Below are 13,753 nucleotides of genomic sequence, written 5' to 3' on the forward strand. Positions count from 1 at the left end.
TTGTCAAGAAGAATAAGCCTGAGAACTGGGACAATTGTGTAATTAGGCAAAGGAGGACCAAGAAAAGGAAGGGAAAATAGAATGCGAGCGAACAAGCTGGAAACATAAATGACTATAAAGGCTTCTATAGATATATAAGGAAAAGATTAACAAAAAAATGTGGATTCATTTCAAGTAGAGTTGGAAGAATTTCTAATGGGATGAAGGAAATGACAGGGAAAGCAAAAGAATGCTTTGTGTCTGTCTTCACTGAGGACACTGAAAAGCACCCCGAAGTAATGGAAGGTATAAGGACTCATGAAAAGGAAGAGCTGTAAAACATAGCTACTTGTAAAAATACAAAACTGGGGACATTAATGGCTGTTGCAGTAAAAAAATCACCAAACTAGCTACATTCCAGTGTGACAAAAGAAGTGGCTATAGAGATAACACATGTGTTCGTGGTCATCATTCAGAATTCTACACTTGGGAATCATCTTGCAAATTAGACATTGGTCAGAAGGAAGGAAGTAACCTATTAGCCTAACATCAGTTGTAGTGGGAAAATATATTCGAATCTATACTATAGGTACAAGCAAGACTCTGAGAGAAAAATGGTAGGATTGAACAGAATCAAAAAAGATTTATGAAAGGTGGATTATATTTGTCAGAGCTGTTCGAGTTATTTTTGAGGATAAAACTAGCAGAACAGAGAGCCGGTGAAAGTAATACATTTAGATTTTTAGAAGACTTTCAGTAAAGTCCCCTATAAGAGTTCAGTAAATGAAATGAGATTACATGGGATTGCAGAAACTGGCATAGATTAAGAACTTGTTATATGACAAAAAACTGTATAAATAAATGGGTGTCTTACAAGTTAACAGGTTGGAACCTGTGGGGTACCACGAGACTCAGTGTTTACGCCCCATCTTTTCACAACCTGTGTTGATGTTTTAGGATATGGAGATTAAATGTAGTATTTCCAGTTTTGCACAAACAATGTGAGTGTGAGTTTTGAAGGGTATACAAAGATGCTTCAAGAGGACTTTAAGAGGCAAAGTGAGTGGGCAGATATTTGACAGTTGAAATACAATGTACAAAAATGTGGGTCCATGATTGACTCTTTATTGCCTTCTGAAATGGCCCAGCAAGCTGCTCAGTTCCAAGAGTAATTAAGGATGGGTAACAAATGTTATCCATGCCAGTGAAACCCACAACCAATGAAAGAATAAAGCAAATAGCTTTGATAAGAAACAAAAAATGTAAACGATAGTGAAAGGATGGGAAATGTTCAATACCAAAGGACTTTTGGTGTCCTTATTCATTAGTCATTGCAAGTTAACATACAAGTACAGCAAGTAATTAAGAAAACAATTGAAATGCTAGATTTTATTACGAGAGAATTTGAGTATAGGAGTAAGGAGACTCAATCATTGAGTATATTGAAGACAGAGATTGTTAAATTTCTACTGTCATCAAGGGGTATGGGAATTGTGCAGAAACACAGTATTGTCAGTCATGATCTCATTGAATGGTAGAATAGCCACATAGGGCTGGATGGCCCCCCAAACCCGCTATTTCTTAAGTTGTAATGCAAGTTTAATTCTCTCTTTTTCCATCCGATGCTGCCAGCATGCTGAGCTTTTCCAGCACTTTCTGTATTTATTTAAGTAGTGTTGATTTAAGTGTGTTCTCCAACAATCGGTGTTTAATCCTGTGTTTTTTTTTTATGCAAGTGTTTTGTGCTTAGGTTTACAGGACATCATTTCAAAGTTTGCAGATAATGCCAAACTCAGGAATGGTGCAAACAATAAGGAATATGTAACAGATTTTAAGTGATCTTTCTGTTCACACCCCTTTACAATTGTAGCATTTATTTTACATTGCCTGTCTTTTCTCCTTCTAAAGTATATCATTTAACACTTCTCTGAATTAAATTTCCTCTGCTGTAATTTTGTTGATAGGATTACATGAAGAAGGAGATTGCTCATGTGAAGTATGAAAACTGGTACAGACCAGATGAACGTTATGCCTTTATTTTGCTATATGTTCCATGTAATTAATCTTTGTAAATTCTTTTCTCTATTCAGTGTTGCAATTGTCTGACCACTTTTTCTCTGAGCATTCCACCTAATGGTCATCTTGCTAAATAAACAAAAATGGTTTATGCATTTACATGAGTTTAACCATTTCTTGGCCAGATTCAAACGTAACTGCCAATGATGGACATGCCGTGAAAGTGCCATAGTCTGTGTGTTAAAGTAGATCTAGTTTTTCAACCATTGGAGACAAGCAATTGAACATTGCATTCTATTATGTATAATTGAACTGGAAACATCGTTAAGACAACTTCTGTGTTTTAAACTCTGGCTTGAATGCATCTTTGAAAAAGAAAGATAGTAAATCTAACACTATATATAAAATGGTTGTCACTTGTCACATAACATGGAATTAAAAGTAACAAATTAATCTTATTCACCATGGGTGACTTCAATCTTCATTTAGATTGGGAATATCAAATTGGCAGAGGTAATAACAAAGAATTTATTGAATATATCAGGACCAGTGTGTTTTGATTCTAACCAGGGATCAGGCTTATTTGGATCTGGTAATATGTAATGAATCAGGTTTAATGTATGATTTTAGAATAAAAGATACCCTAAGAAACAGTTATTATAACCGGATAAAATTTAGCATTCAGTTTAAGAAATGCCTTAGAAACACTGTGCTAAATGTTTAAAGGTGATTACAAAGAAAGAATGGCAGTTTGTAAAGTAGACAGGGAAAGGAGTTCAGCAGTAAACCCGGTTGAGGAATAATGGCAGACGTTTCAGAAAATAGTTCATGATGCACAAAAAAAATATTTGAGTGAGAAAGCAAGTTTTTAGGAAGGGGATATACCACTCATAGTTAACCAAGGAAGTTAAACATAGTATAAGTTGAAGGAGAAAAAAAATGATAAGCCAGAGGATTAGGGAAGTTTTTAAAACCAATTAAAGATGATCTCTAAGTAATAAAGGTGGAGAAGGTAAATTAGCAAGCACTTTTCAGATACATGTAAAGGAAGAGAGGCCATAGTGAACGTAGACCCCTTAGTAAATGAGACTGTGGAAATAATAATTTGAAACCAGGAAATGGCCTAAGAGTTGAATAAATTGTAAATAATCAAGGGAAATACCGCAATAACTATCACTAGGGAAAAAAATAGTACTCTGGGAAACTGATTAGATTAGATTATTTTTTAGATTACATTTTAGATTAGATTAGATTACATTACATTACATTACATTACAGTGTGGAAACAGGCCCTTCGGCCCAACAAGCCCACACCGACAAGCCGAAGCGCAACCCCTGCATTTACCCCTTACCTAACACTACGGGCAATTTAGCATGGCCAATTCACCTGAAATGCACATCTTTGGACAGTGGGAGGAAACCGGAGCACCCGGAGGAAACCCACACAGACACTGGGAGAACGTGCAAACTCCACACAGTCAGTCGCCTGAGGCGGGAACTGAACCCAGGTCTCAGGCGCTGTGAGGCAGCAGTGCTAACCACTGTGCCACCGTGCCGCGATGGGGCTGAAAAACTGATAAGTTTCTTGAACCTGATGGGTTGCATCCAGGAATATTAAAGATAGTAGCTGCAGAGTTAGTGGATGTTCTGGTAGTAATCTTCCAAGAATCCTTAGATTCTAGAACCGTCTGAAGTGATTGGAAAACTGCTAATGCAACCAATTTAATCAAAAAGGGGTTGAGAATAAAACTGGTAACTATAGGCAAATTAGCTTAACATCTGACATTGGGAAAATGTTAAGAGTCCATTATAAAAGATGTAATAATGGAGCATTTAGAAATTTATAACATAATCAAGCAAAGTCTCAGCATGGTTTCAGAGGGAAAAATTATGCCTGACAAATTTATAGAATTCTTTGAGGAGGTAGCAAGTCATATAAATAAAGATGATAAATAAAGATAACTAAAAATAAAGTTGATGTAATATTTTTGAGTTTCCAAAAGGTACTGACAAGGTATCACATAAGGCCATGAATAAAATAAGAGCCTTTGGTGTTGGGGCTACATTTATTAGTCTCCATAGAGGGCTGTACCATTCTCTGAAAGAAAACCATCCCATTATCTCTGCCTTAAATGGGCAAATCCTTACTCTGAGATTCTGTCCTCTGGTCCTAAAATCTGCCATACGCAGCCACTCCGCACCTATCCTGTCAAACTCCCCAAGAATCTATGCTTTAATCATGTCTCCGCTCATTCTTCTAAATTGCAAAGTGTACGGGACCAACTAATTCAATTCCTCCTCATAAGAAATCATTCCATTCCAGGAATCAACTTAGTAAACCTTCTCAACTAATGCCAGTATATCTCCCTTGAGAGAAGGGGACCAAAATTGTGCAATCTTCCAGCTGTGGTCTGATGAGTGCCTTGTATAAATTTAGCAAGACTTCCCTGTATTTGTTTTCCATTCCCTTTGAAATAAAGGCCAACATCCCATTTCATTTCCCTATTACCTGCAGAACTTGGATGCTAGCCTTTTGTGATTCATGCCCCACATATCAGCTGTTCTATTCTTCGTGCCAAAGTGCAAAACTTTACCTTTTACTCTGAGTAGGATCAAAAAAGTTATTTTCTGTATAATCAAGCTAAATATATTCTTCTGGTTTAGTGCAAAACTTTAAAGATTTGTATAATACTGACATTTTCCTTTTATTTACAGCCACTCTTATAGCAGAGGACCATCATACCAAAGGCTCAGAAGAAGCAAAGCTATTGAAAGGTTCAGTATATTTCATATATTTCAGTTATCATAGAGAATTTTTTTAAGCGATAATAGAAATTTGATGCTAAACTGAATCAAGTTCACTTGACTGTTTTCTCCCCGTTCCCTTGTCCTGGAAAGGAATGGATTTACCTGTTATAATCTGATTATTTTTCTTGACTTGAGGTTTTTATTGGGTTCAATGCTAGCGGAATCCAGGATTCTAGATTTTCATACTTTCTTAATAAGGTCATAAGAAATAGAAACAGGAGTAAGCTGTCTGTCTCCTGAGCCTCCTTTGTCATTCAGTAAGGTCATGGCAGATCTGAAACTCCTCACATCCACTTTCCTGCCCTTCTCCATAGAACATAGAAAAATACAGCGCAGTACAGGCCCTTTGGCCCTCGATGTTGCGCAGATCCTTCACCAGCCCACTATCCTCCATATGCCTATCCAATGCCCGTTTAAATGCCCATAAAGAGGGAGAGTCCACCACTGCTACTGGCAGGGCATTCCATGAACTCACTACTCGCTGAGTAAAGAATCTACCCCTAACATCTGTCCTATACCTACCACCCCTTAATTTAAAACTATGCCCCCTCGTAATAGCTGACTCCATACGTGGAAAAAGGTTCTCATGGTCAACCCTATCTAAACCCCTAATCATCTTGTACACCTCTATCAAGTCACCCCTAAACCTTCTTTTCTCCATTGAAAACAGCCCCAAGTGCCTCAGTCTTTCCTCATACGATCTTCCTACCATACCAGGCAACATCCTGGTAAACCTCCTCTGCACCCGTTCCAGTGCCTCCACATCCTTCCTATAGTATGGCGACCAAAACTGCACACAATACTCCAGATGCGGCCGCACCAGAGTCTTATACAACTGCAACATGACCTCAGGGCTACGGATATCAATTCCTCTACCAATAAAAGCCAGTACGCCATATGCCTTCTTCACCGCACTATTTACCTGGGTGGCAACTTTCAGAGATCTGTGTACATGGACACCAAGATCCCTCTGCTCATCCACACTACCAAGTATCCGACCATTAGCCCAGTACCCCGTCTTTGTGTTACTCTTACATATACCCTTGATTCTCCTACTGATTAAGAATCTATCCATCTCAACCTGAAAAAAAAAGAATTCTGCCCCACTGTCCTCTGTGGCAAAGAATTCCAAAGATTCGCATCCTCTGAAAAAAGAAATTCCTCTTCAGCTCAGACTTAAATCTTAAACCCTTAATTCTGAGACAATGCCATCTGGTCTTAGTCTGTCCCATAAGGGGAAAAAATCCTCTCAGCATTTGCCCTGTCAAGTCCTTTAAGAGTCCTATATGTTTCAATGAGTTCATTCTTCTAATTCCAATTAGTAGAGCCCCAACCAATTTAACTTTTGCTCACAAGCCAATCCTTCCATGCTGGGATCATTCTAGCAAACCTTCTGTGAACTCTCTCCAATGAAATAATGTCTTCCCTTGAGCTGTTCATGGCACTCCAGATCTGATCTCACCTTGAACAGCTGCAGTAAGACTTCCCTACTCTTTTACTCCATTCCCTTTGAAATGAGGCCAACAATTCACTAGCCACCTTGAATATCTGCTGCACCTGTGTGCTAGCCTTATTTGTTTTGTGCTCAAGTTCCTTTGTGTTGCAACTTTCTGCAACTTTTCCCTATTTGAACAATACTGTTCTTTTGTGCTCCGTTCCAAAATGAACATCTTCACATCTTCCAACATTATACTGCATTTGTCAACCTTTCGACCATTTATTTAACCTATCAATATCTCTGTAAGCTGTTTGTATCTATCTCACAACCTACCTTTCCTCCTATTTTTGTGCTGTCTGCAATTTAGGCCACAGTACATTCGCTTCCTCCCATCAAGGCAGTAATATGTTATAAACAGTTGTAGTCCCAGCCCTGATCCTTGTGGAACCCCATTGTTCACAGGTTGCTAACCTGAGAAAGAACTCCTTATCCCCATTCACTGTTTCCTGATTCATATCTTGTCTTGAAATCCACTTACTGCGACCACTTTTTCTGTGATCATTATTTATATTCCGAATTCCTGGTATTGTTACGTAGCCCACAAATAGAGTTGTTGATGCACAAAATTAAAATTTGATTTCTCTGTTAGAAGGTATGAATTTACTGATTAGGAAATGTGGTAGGAAACGGTGTGTGAAATAAAATGTACTAATTACATTTAGAGCTCAGTTAAGTATTTGTCATCTAACTATGAATGCAAATTTAATTTGGGAATTTATGAAGTCCTTTATTTGTCTGTGCAATTAAGATAAACATCTTAATTGGTTGAGCTTAGAAGAAGCTAAAGTTAGTTCCATTGCCCTGCTCTTTACCTACAGCCCTATAACTCTGTCTTTAAAATATTTTAGTTGTGAAATTCCTATCAAACATTACTAATTAAAATAGTGCATTCAAGATCTCAGTAACACGCTCTCAATACTTTATAAATATCATCTGAGGCTGTTTTGCCTATCACCTTCAATTTGTGTGCTGCGATTACTGAACTTTCTGTCACTTGAAACAAGTTGAAGTACAGATTAGTCATAATTTAAAACAATTTCAGAGCAGATTGAATGCACTATTGCTTGCATTCCTAAATTTATACTGAGATGAGGAGAAATTTCTGCACTAAGAAATCTACTGAACCAGTCCTATTCTGGGTAAACTTTAAATGTACTGACATTATTGTGATATCATTGTTACTTTCTATCCTTTTCTGTGGAAATATGTCATTACGATTGAGTGTTAAAATAGCTAGAAAGAGAGTTTAGAGATGGAAATGTGTTGCTGGAAAAACGCAGCAGGTCAGGCAGCATCTAGGGAACAGGAGAATCGACGTTTCGGGCATTAGCCCTTCCAGCAACACATTTCCATCTCTGATCTCCAGCATCTGCAGACCTCACTTTCTCCATATAGAGAGTTTAAACTGGCAAGTTATTCTGTGCACTCAACAAGAAATCTATTCCATGTGTGAATTTAATTTTATAATCATTAATCTCTGCTAATAAGTGCTCATTTAGGTCAGTCTTATACAAAATGTACGTCACATAACTAATAGGTCATAGAAATGTGGTGACTTGACCCTGTTCACTTCGAGAGCCATACAATACTGAATTATTTGCAATGTTGCTATAAATACTCTGTAAAACTTGGGAAGCATTTTAGGAATCACTCTAGCTTTTGCTTTGGGAATGCTCATACAGTTGAGTGGTAGTATAGAGGTTAATGTAAGCAAAAACTGCATGGCTGAATTATTGAAATGTTTGTTTGGAAAGCACCAGGATCGCATACCCTAATAACAGCAAAAGGGAAATGAGATTTTAATGAGTTTCTTTCATTAAATCATGTATTGTTTGTCTATGAAGTATTTTTCTCCAAAATGACTTCTCTTTCATCTATGCAGCTTAAGTTTATTATTATCTTTAATGTAAGAAATTCTGGTATCAGCACTGAGCTGTAAATTTGCAACAAAAGGTGGTGATGTAGTTGTGGATGAGCTATAGTTTATACAGGCTCAGTTTAGTAGGTCAGCAACAAGGGGTTGGAGATGTTTCGGAGGAATAGCAAACCACAAGATATTGTTCATGATTTGAATTGGGCCACCTAATTACTGCGAGACTGGAGAAATCTGATTGAAAATACGGGTAATCTAAACTGGCAGTTTATTCTGTGAACTCAATAAGAAACCTGTTCCATATATGAATTTAATTTTATAGTTATTAATATGCCAGTAAATGCTTATTTAGGCCAATCTAGTCCAGTATGCTCTTAGCATAACTTATAGGCTAAAGACATGTGTATTGATACTGATGTTTTTAGAAGCATAAAATGCCAAATTGTTTTCTAACTGTGACCTTCAGGTGAGTGTCACTCACTAGACTGCCATTTATCATCTATCCCTAATTGAGTAAAAAAGACTCGATCATGTTGCTGTTAGACAAAATTCCTATACAGGTCGTTCTGCTATAACACGTGTTGCGTTAACACGATTGATGAATTGGGGACACTGTTTCTAAAGCATGTATTGATTATAATGTGATTCGGCCCCATTAGTTTAGATGATGTTGCTATTACACGATTTTCTTATAACACGGGATTGCACGAGAACAGAACTACCATGTTATACCAGAACTGACTGTATCAGTCACTACGTGATTATGTTTATCAGAAATAAAACCAAAAATGCTGGAAATGCTCAGCAGGTCAAGCAGCATCTGTTGAAAACAATCTGATAGAGTCATCAAGCAGACCTGTTAGCTCTGCTTCTTTTTCCATAGATGTCACCTGACCTGAATATTTCCAGCTTTTTCTGTTCTTGTTTCCAATTTTTAGCATTTGCAGTATTTTACCTTTGTATTTCTGCTTATGGTTTCAGTTTTGTTGTCAGGATGGTAGCAACCTGGAAATCATTTACTCAATTTAACAAAAATATGGTTTGCCATTTGTTGTCTTCCCTGTCCTCCTTCCATTTAAATGCCATTTAGTGACAATGCACTTAGATCTGTGGGGCTTTCGTGGTATTCAGAAGGATAATGGTCCAATTGCTCTTGAAAGTTTCTTGAGGAATCTAGTGACATAGGGTATTAACATTTTAGCTAGTAGGTTTGCAAATTAATTGAGGTGCTTAAGTGATAGTGCAACAGCACCAAAAAGTGTTTAGATTTCATCCTAATAAATTTGTTGAAACAAGCAATTTAAATCAATATAGATCAATTCTAAAGGAAGAGATTACAGAAGGTTGATTATGATCCAAAGATTTATTAAATGCCCAAATCCTTTGGTCCAAAATGACAGGGCATATATAAGGCAGGAGTCAGCGCAGAAGCCAAGAGTTGAGATTGTTGATTCCTTCCCCTCTTCATGTCCAAAGGAAAAACAGTTTACTCTTGAAAAAGTTCTATTTATATGAGCTCGGTGTTAGAAACAGAATACTTCAGTTAACAGATTATCACCACCCTTTGAGAGTATGTACAGCAGTCTTGCATTGTATCAGAATAAGGAGTACAGCTTCAATAGGGTTTTGTAATCCATCTGTTTCAGTGAGTCATGATTGCTGATGTTTTAAATACTATTTTCAAACATGTGCTTTGTTTTATTAATATTGCATATCTTTTGTATTTGTATCAAAATGGCAACCTGATCATTATAATTTTGCAAAACTTTGAAATTCTTCTGGACAACATTGATTCAGGAGTTATATAGTGGATTATAAGTCACCCCAAGTTATCTCAGTTCTATTTTATGTTTTAAAAAATCAAATGATTGAATTAGTTGCTTTGTTCAAATGATCAGTTTTTGAAGCAGCACTTAAATCATAACAAGTCCAGTTGTGAAAGTGGACAGTAGCATGTGTTTGTTTACAGAAAGGGTTATGTTTAGTCTAGAATTATAAGATCAAAACATGGTAAATTCATAATTAATGTAGTAAAGAAGAAATGGATAAACATATGCGAATAGGGATTGAAAGAGTTGAAGACAGATGTTGAAAGCTTTTTAAACAATGCTTTAATTGTTGCACCACTCATCTGTAAAGCTTTCTATTCATATTGCATGTGCTGAAAGAAAGGCAACAAAAATCAACCCAGAGATTCAGTGTTAGTTTTTGTGTAAATTATGATTTATAAAATGTATGATGCTTATGAAAAGCTATGCAAAGAATTTTAAGAAATTGAGACCTAATTTAAAATTACAACAACATTCAAGAAATAATAAAACAATTTATAATGCATTGTCTCTCTTCGATGGCCAAATATGAAAACACTGGTAAGCACAGCTAACTTTGAAGAATTCACCGATTAGTAAGGAAATGACCTTATCCCCTCCTAAAAAAGCATGAACTATTTTAGCCAGGCAGCTGTGTCCTGAGTTGAAGCTTCAGCTTGATTACATGACCATTTGTGGAATATAATAGAAGCTGCCAAACCTTTGAGAACATTTGGGAGTTCCCATGTGCATTATTTTTAAATATAGTTATTTTAATGAGAAATTCTATCTGTTGTTTTAAATATTTTAGGAAATGGATAGTTTAATTCTGTATATTTAAATTTGCTACCAATTGTCAACTTTGAAAGAAAAACTAATGATGTGGTGTTAAACAGTGAAGTTATTGTGCACCCCCATGTTTATAGTGGGCTCTTCTGTCTCCTCAGAAAATCAACTGGAAGCAAAGGAATCTGATATGTCTGACACACTTAGCCCAAGTAAGGACAGGAGCAGTGAAGACACTACAGGTAATTTAATAGGATTATTCAATGAAACTGCAAAGGTACCTTTGCTGCTAAAGACTGCTGCATATTTTTTTAATTTAAATTTATTATAATTTAAATTTCTAATGTGCATGTTTGTTAAATTGTATTGTGTCATATTCTGATGATTTTTAAAATAGAATTCTATCAAATAGATTTAGAAAGAACCTTACATTGTGCGCATATATGTACACCAAAATTAAAATGAAGTATCTCTATTGTTTCCATTATTGCTGAAGTTTTACTATGCTTCTTTTCACTTCAGTGGAATTGGAATTTATTTAGCTTACTTGCGTTAGAAAATAGGTCAATAACTAACATAGTTAAATTTGGACAGGGCATGTCTTTCAGTTAGGTTCCACTTGCTTTTAAATGTTTGCTTATTTGGATTGTTGGTAAGATTTGGCAGTAATCCCTTTCTGTACAGAAAGTGTCACTAATTATTTACAGTTCCTTAAACATCAGACTCTTTATATTCTGTAAAATTATGGAAATATGCATTTGTATGATGGCTTTGCATAATGCATATTCAATTCTAAAACGTTTCAGTTATTAAATACAAACTCAAACTGCAACAAATTTTAGTTTTGTCAAACAATTTCCTTCTGTTGTTGTTCTTTCTAAATCTATAAACTTAATAAAGCTGTCAAAGCATTACATAGGTCATTGCCAAATATGTATTCAAAATTAACAATACATAGTTTTCAGAACTTTGCATGTTGCTTAAAATTTGTTGCTGTGCATGCTTTCGACAGGGGCAAGTGTAGTTATTAATGTTGCTATATATCTTAACCACTCATTAGATCACACATGGTTTTACTGTGACATATGGTTCTTTCAGGAGGTTCTGATAGTATGTAAGAAATGATGTACCGTCTCAGTTACTGCATAAGCTTAAACTCCTATTTTTAAATTAAAAACAGATTACCAAATGGATGAACAGGAGTTGAATGAATCTTTAACTAAAGTTTCATTATTAAAAGGTAATTTTTTGTTTTCCATTTTTCTAATGTATTTTATGTTAGTCTTAACTGGAATGTAAAACATTCTAGAAGTGGCTCTTTGTCTTGAATACTTTAGTAGTTATCACTGATAAATTATCACTTCATTTTCTTAATGGAACATAGTTTTACGTTGTTTCCTTTAAGTTAGCCTTTAGCGTTTCTATAGATAAATCATCTTAATGAGTAATGTTCACACAGCAGAAGTTTACATTTTCAATGATTAAGTTTTATTCATGGATAAAGATTTTAATTTTAGGAATTAATTAATGTGTTCTCTCTCAAAAAAAATTCTGAACATTGATATCAATTGAAGGTTATCCTATTGTCCTCCTTACACCATTATGCATATTTGATACACCAGTAAATAGATCCAAAACTCATTTCATACTACTTCCCTATAGAATTGTATGTGCAAAAGGCAATAATTAATGTGTATTCAAACTGTTCTGCATCTTCACCTGCTTTTAGTTCCAGTTCCAACACTCCAACACTTAGTGTTCAGAATAAGAGTTGTCATATTGTGAAGTTTAATTCATTTATTGCATCATCAGACACAACTTTGTTTTCTGTTCAGGACAATATTTGATTTTCAAAAATGTTTATAATCTGAATTATAAACATGATTTTTCGAAAAGACCTTGACTGCAACAGAATATGAAGATATTAGGTGAAATGTTTCCTTCATTGGAATACAACTAAACACTTTCTCAGACTGAAACAGCCCTACTAGTACAAATGAACAGTATTATTATTTGCGGATGTACAATGTGTTTTATAATTGTCATTGGAGATTGGAGGAAAGCCACCTGTGATTATTTCTGGCCAGTTAAAGCTCAACCAGTGATAGAAGGCTGCTTGCTTTCTGACTATATATGGACTTCTACTGTGCAGTTCATTTGTTTAACCATTTCCTTTTATAACCTTTTTTAATGCATGATCATCCTATAACTATTTGGCTGTTAATGATATATTTAAGCATATCAATGAGTATTGTTTTGCTCGTACTGTGCATATAAATTTTCAAGTCTAGCTGTTACATTTATGCTTTCAAGAGGATTATATGATTTGTCGAATTGCACAAAGATCCAATTCTCACATGGCATTGGTTTATTCTTGTTGATATCTATTTTGATTTTCTTTGGAGATTATTAATTACGTATGCGTTTCTTTTAATTATGGAAAAATGACATCATTGAAATAGTTTAGAGCAGCAAAGTGTTTTTTATTAAGAAACCTTTAGATTTAGAATTTTTATAAGTTTTAAAAATCAATTAGTTTTATTAGATAATCTGGCCCAGTGAAAATCCTGTTTGAAAAGAATAAAATGTTGGACAATTGATAGATAATACAGTGAGATTCTGTTTCACACCATGTTCAAAGATACCGTTGTCATCTGGTTGAAGTTAAAACAGACCACTGATGGGAACAACTTTATGTACTGTGATGATATCTAAATTAATATGCTTTTGTTTATTTGTGCTGTTTGCAAATATTCTGCAGAAAAGCAATAATTTATTTTAATTAAAATGCCTTCACTTCCTTCATTCGTTTCAAATAAAAAATCTTTTTGCATTGCTTAAAAATTTTGAGTTATAATGCATCTTGATTGCCACTGTTTACAATATAATTAACTTTTATCAATTGCTACTTCCAAAATACCATTCTTGTACCATGCTGAAACCATGCATTCGCATTCCTTACATTTGAAGGTGTGGGATTTTGTT

At 35.3% G+C, this 13,753-nt stretch overlaps 1 protein-coding gene across 22 annotated transcripts in view; it reads left to right on the top strand.

The window, feature by feature from the left end:
• Positions 1–13,753, top strand: part of slmapa (sarcolemma associated protein a) — a 258,658-nt gene that overhangs the window by 176,843 nt on the left and 68,062 nt on the right. For 12 of the 22 annotated variants that reach the window (XM_043708133.2, XM_087994339.1, XM_087994342.1 and 9 more), the window contains 3 exons: positions 4,711–4,770; positions 10,930–11,010; positions 11,949–12,008. In XM_043708133.2, the coding sequence (XP_043564068.1) occupies positions 4,711–4,770; positions 10,930–11,010; positions 11,949–12,008 (201 nt within the window). Of the gene's footprint in view, positions 1–4,710; positions 4,771–10,908; positions 11,011–11,948; positions 12,009–13,753 lie in introns of all 22 variants that reach the window. The other 10 variants (XM_087994334.1, XM_087994332.1, XM_043708129.2 and 7 more) reach the window with 1 other exon arrangement.

This window comes from Chiloscyllium plagiosum, unplaced genomic scaffold (genome assembly GCF_037043375.1).
Source record: "Chiloscyllium plagiosum isolate Xiang-an unplaced genomic scaffold, Cpla_swu_hap1 HiC_scaffold_14, whole genome shotgun sequence".
Taxonomy (NCBI): Eukaryota; Metazoa; Chordata; class Chondrichthyes; order Orectolobiformes; family Hemiscylliidae; genus Chiloscyllium; species Chiloscyllium plagiosum.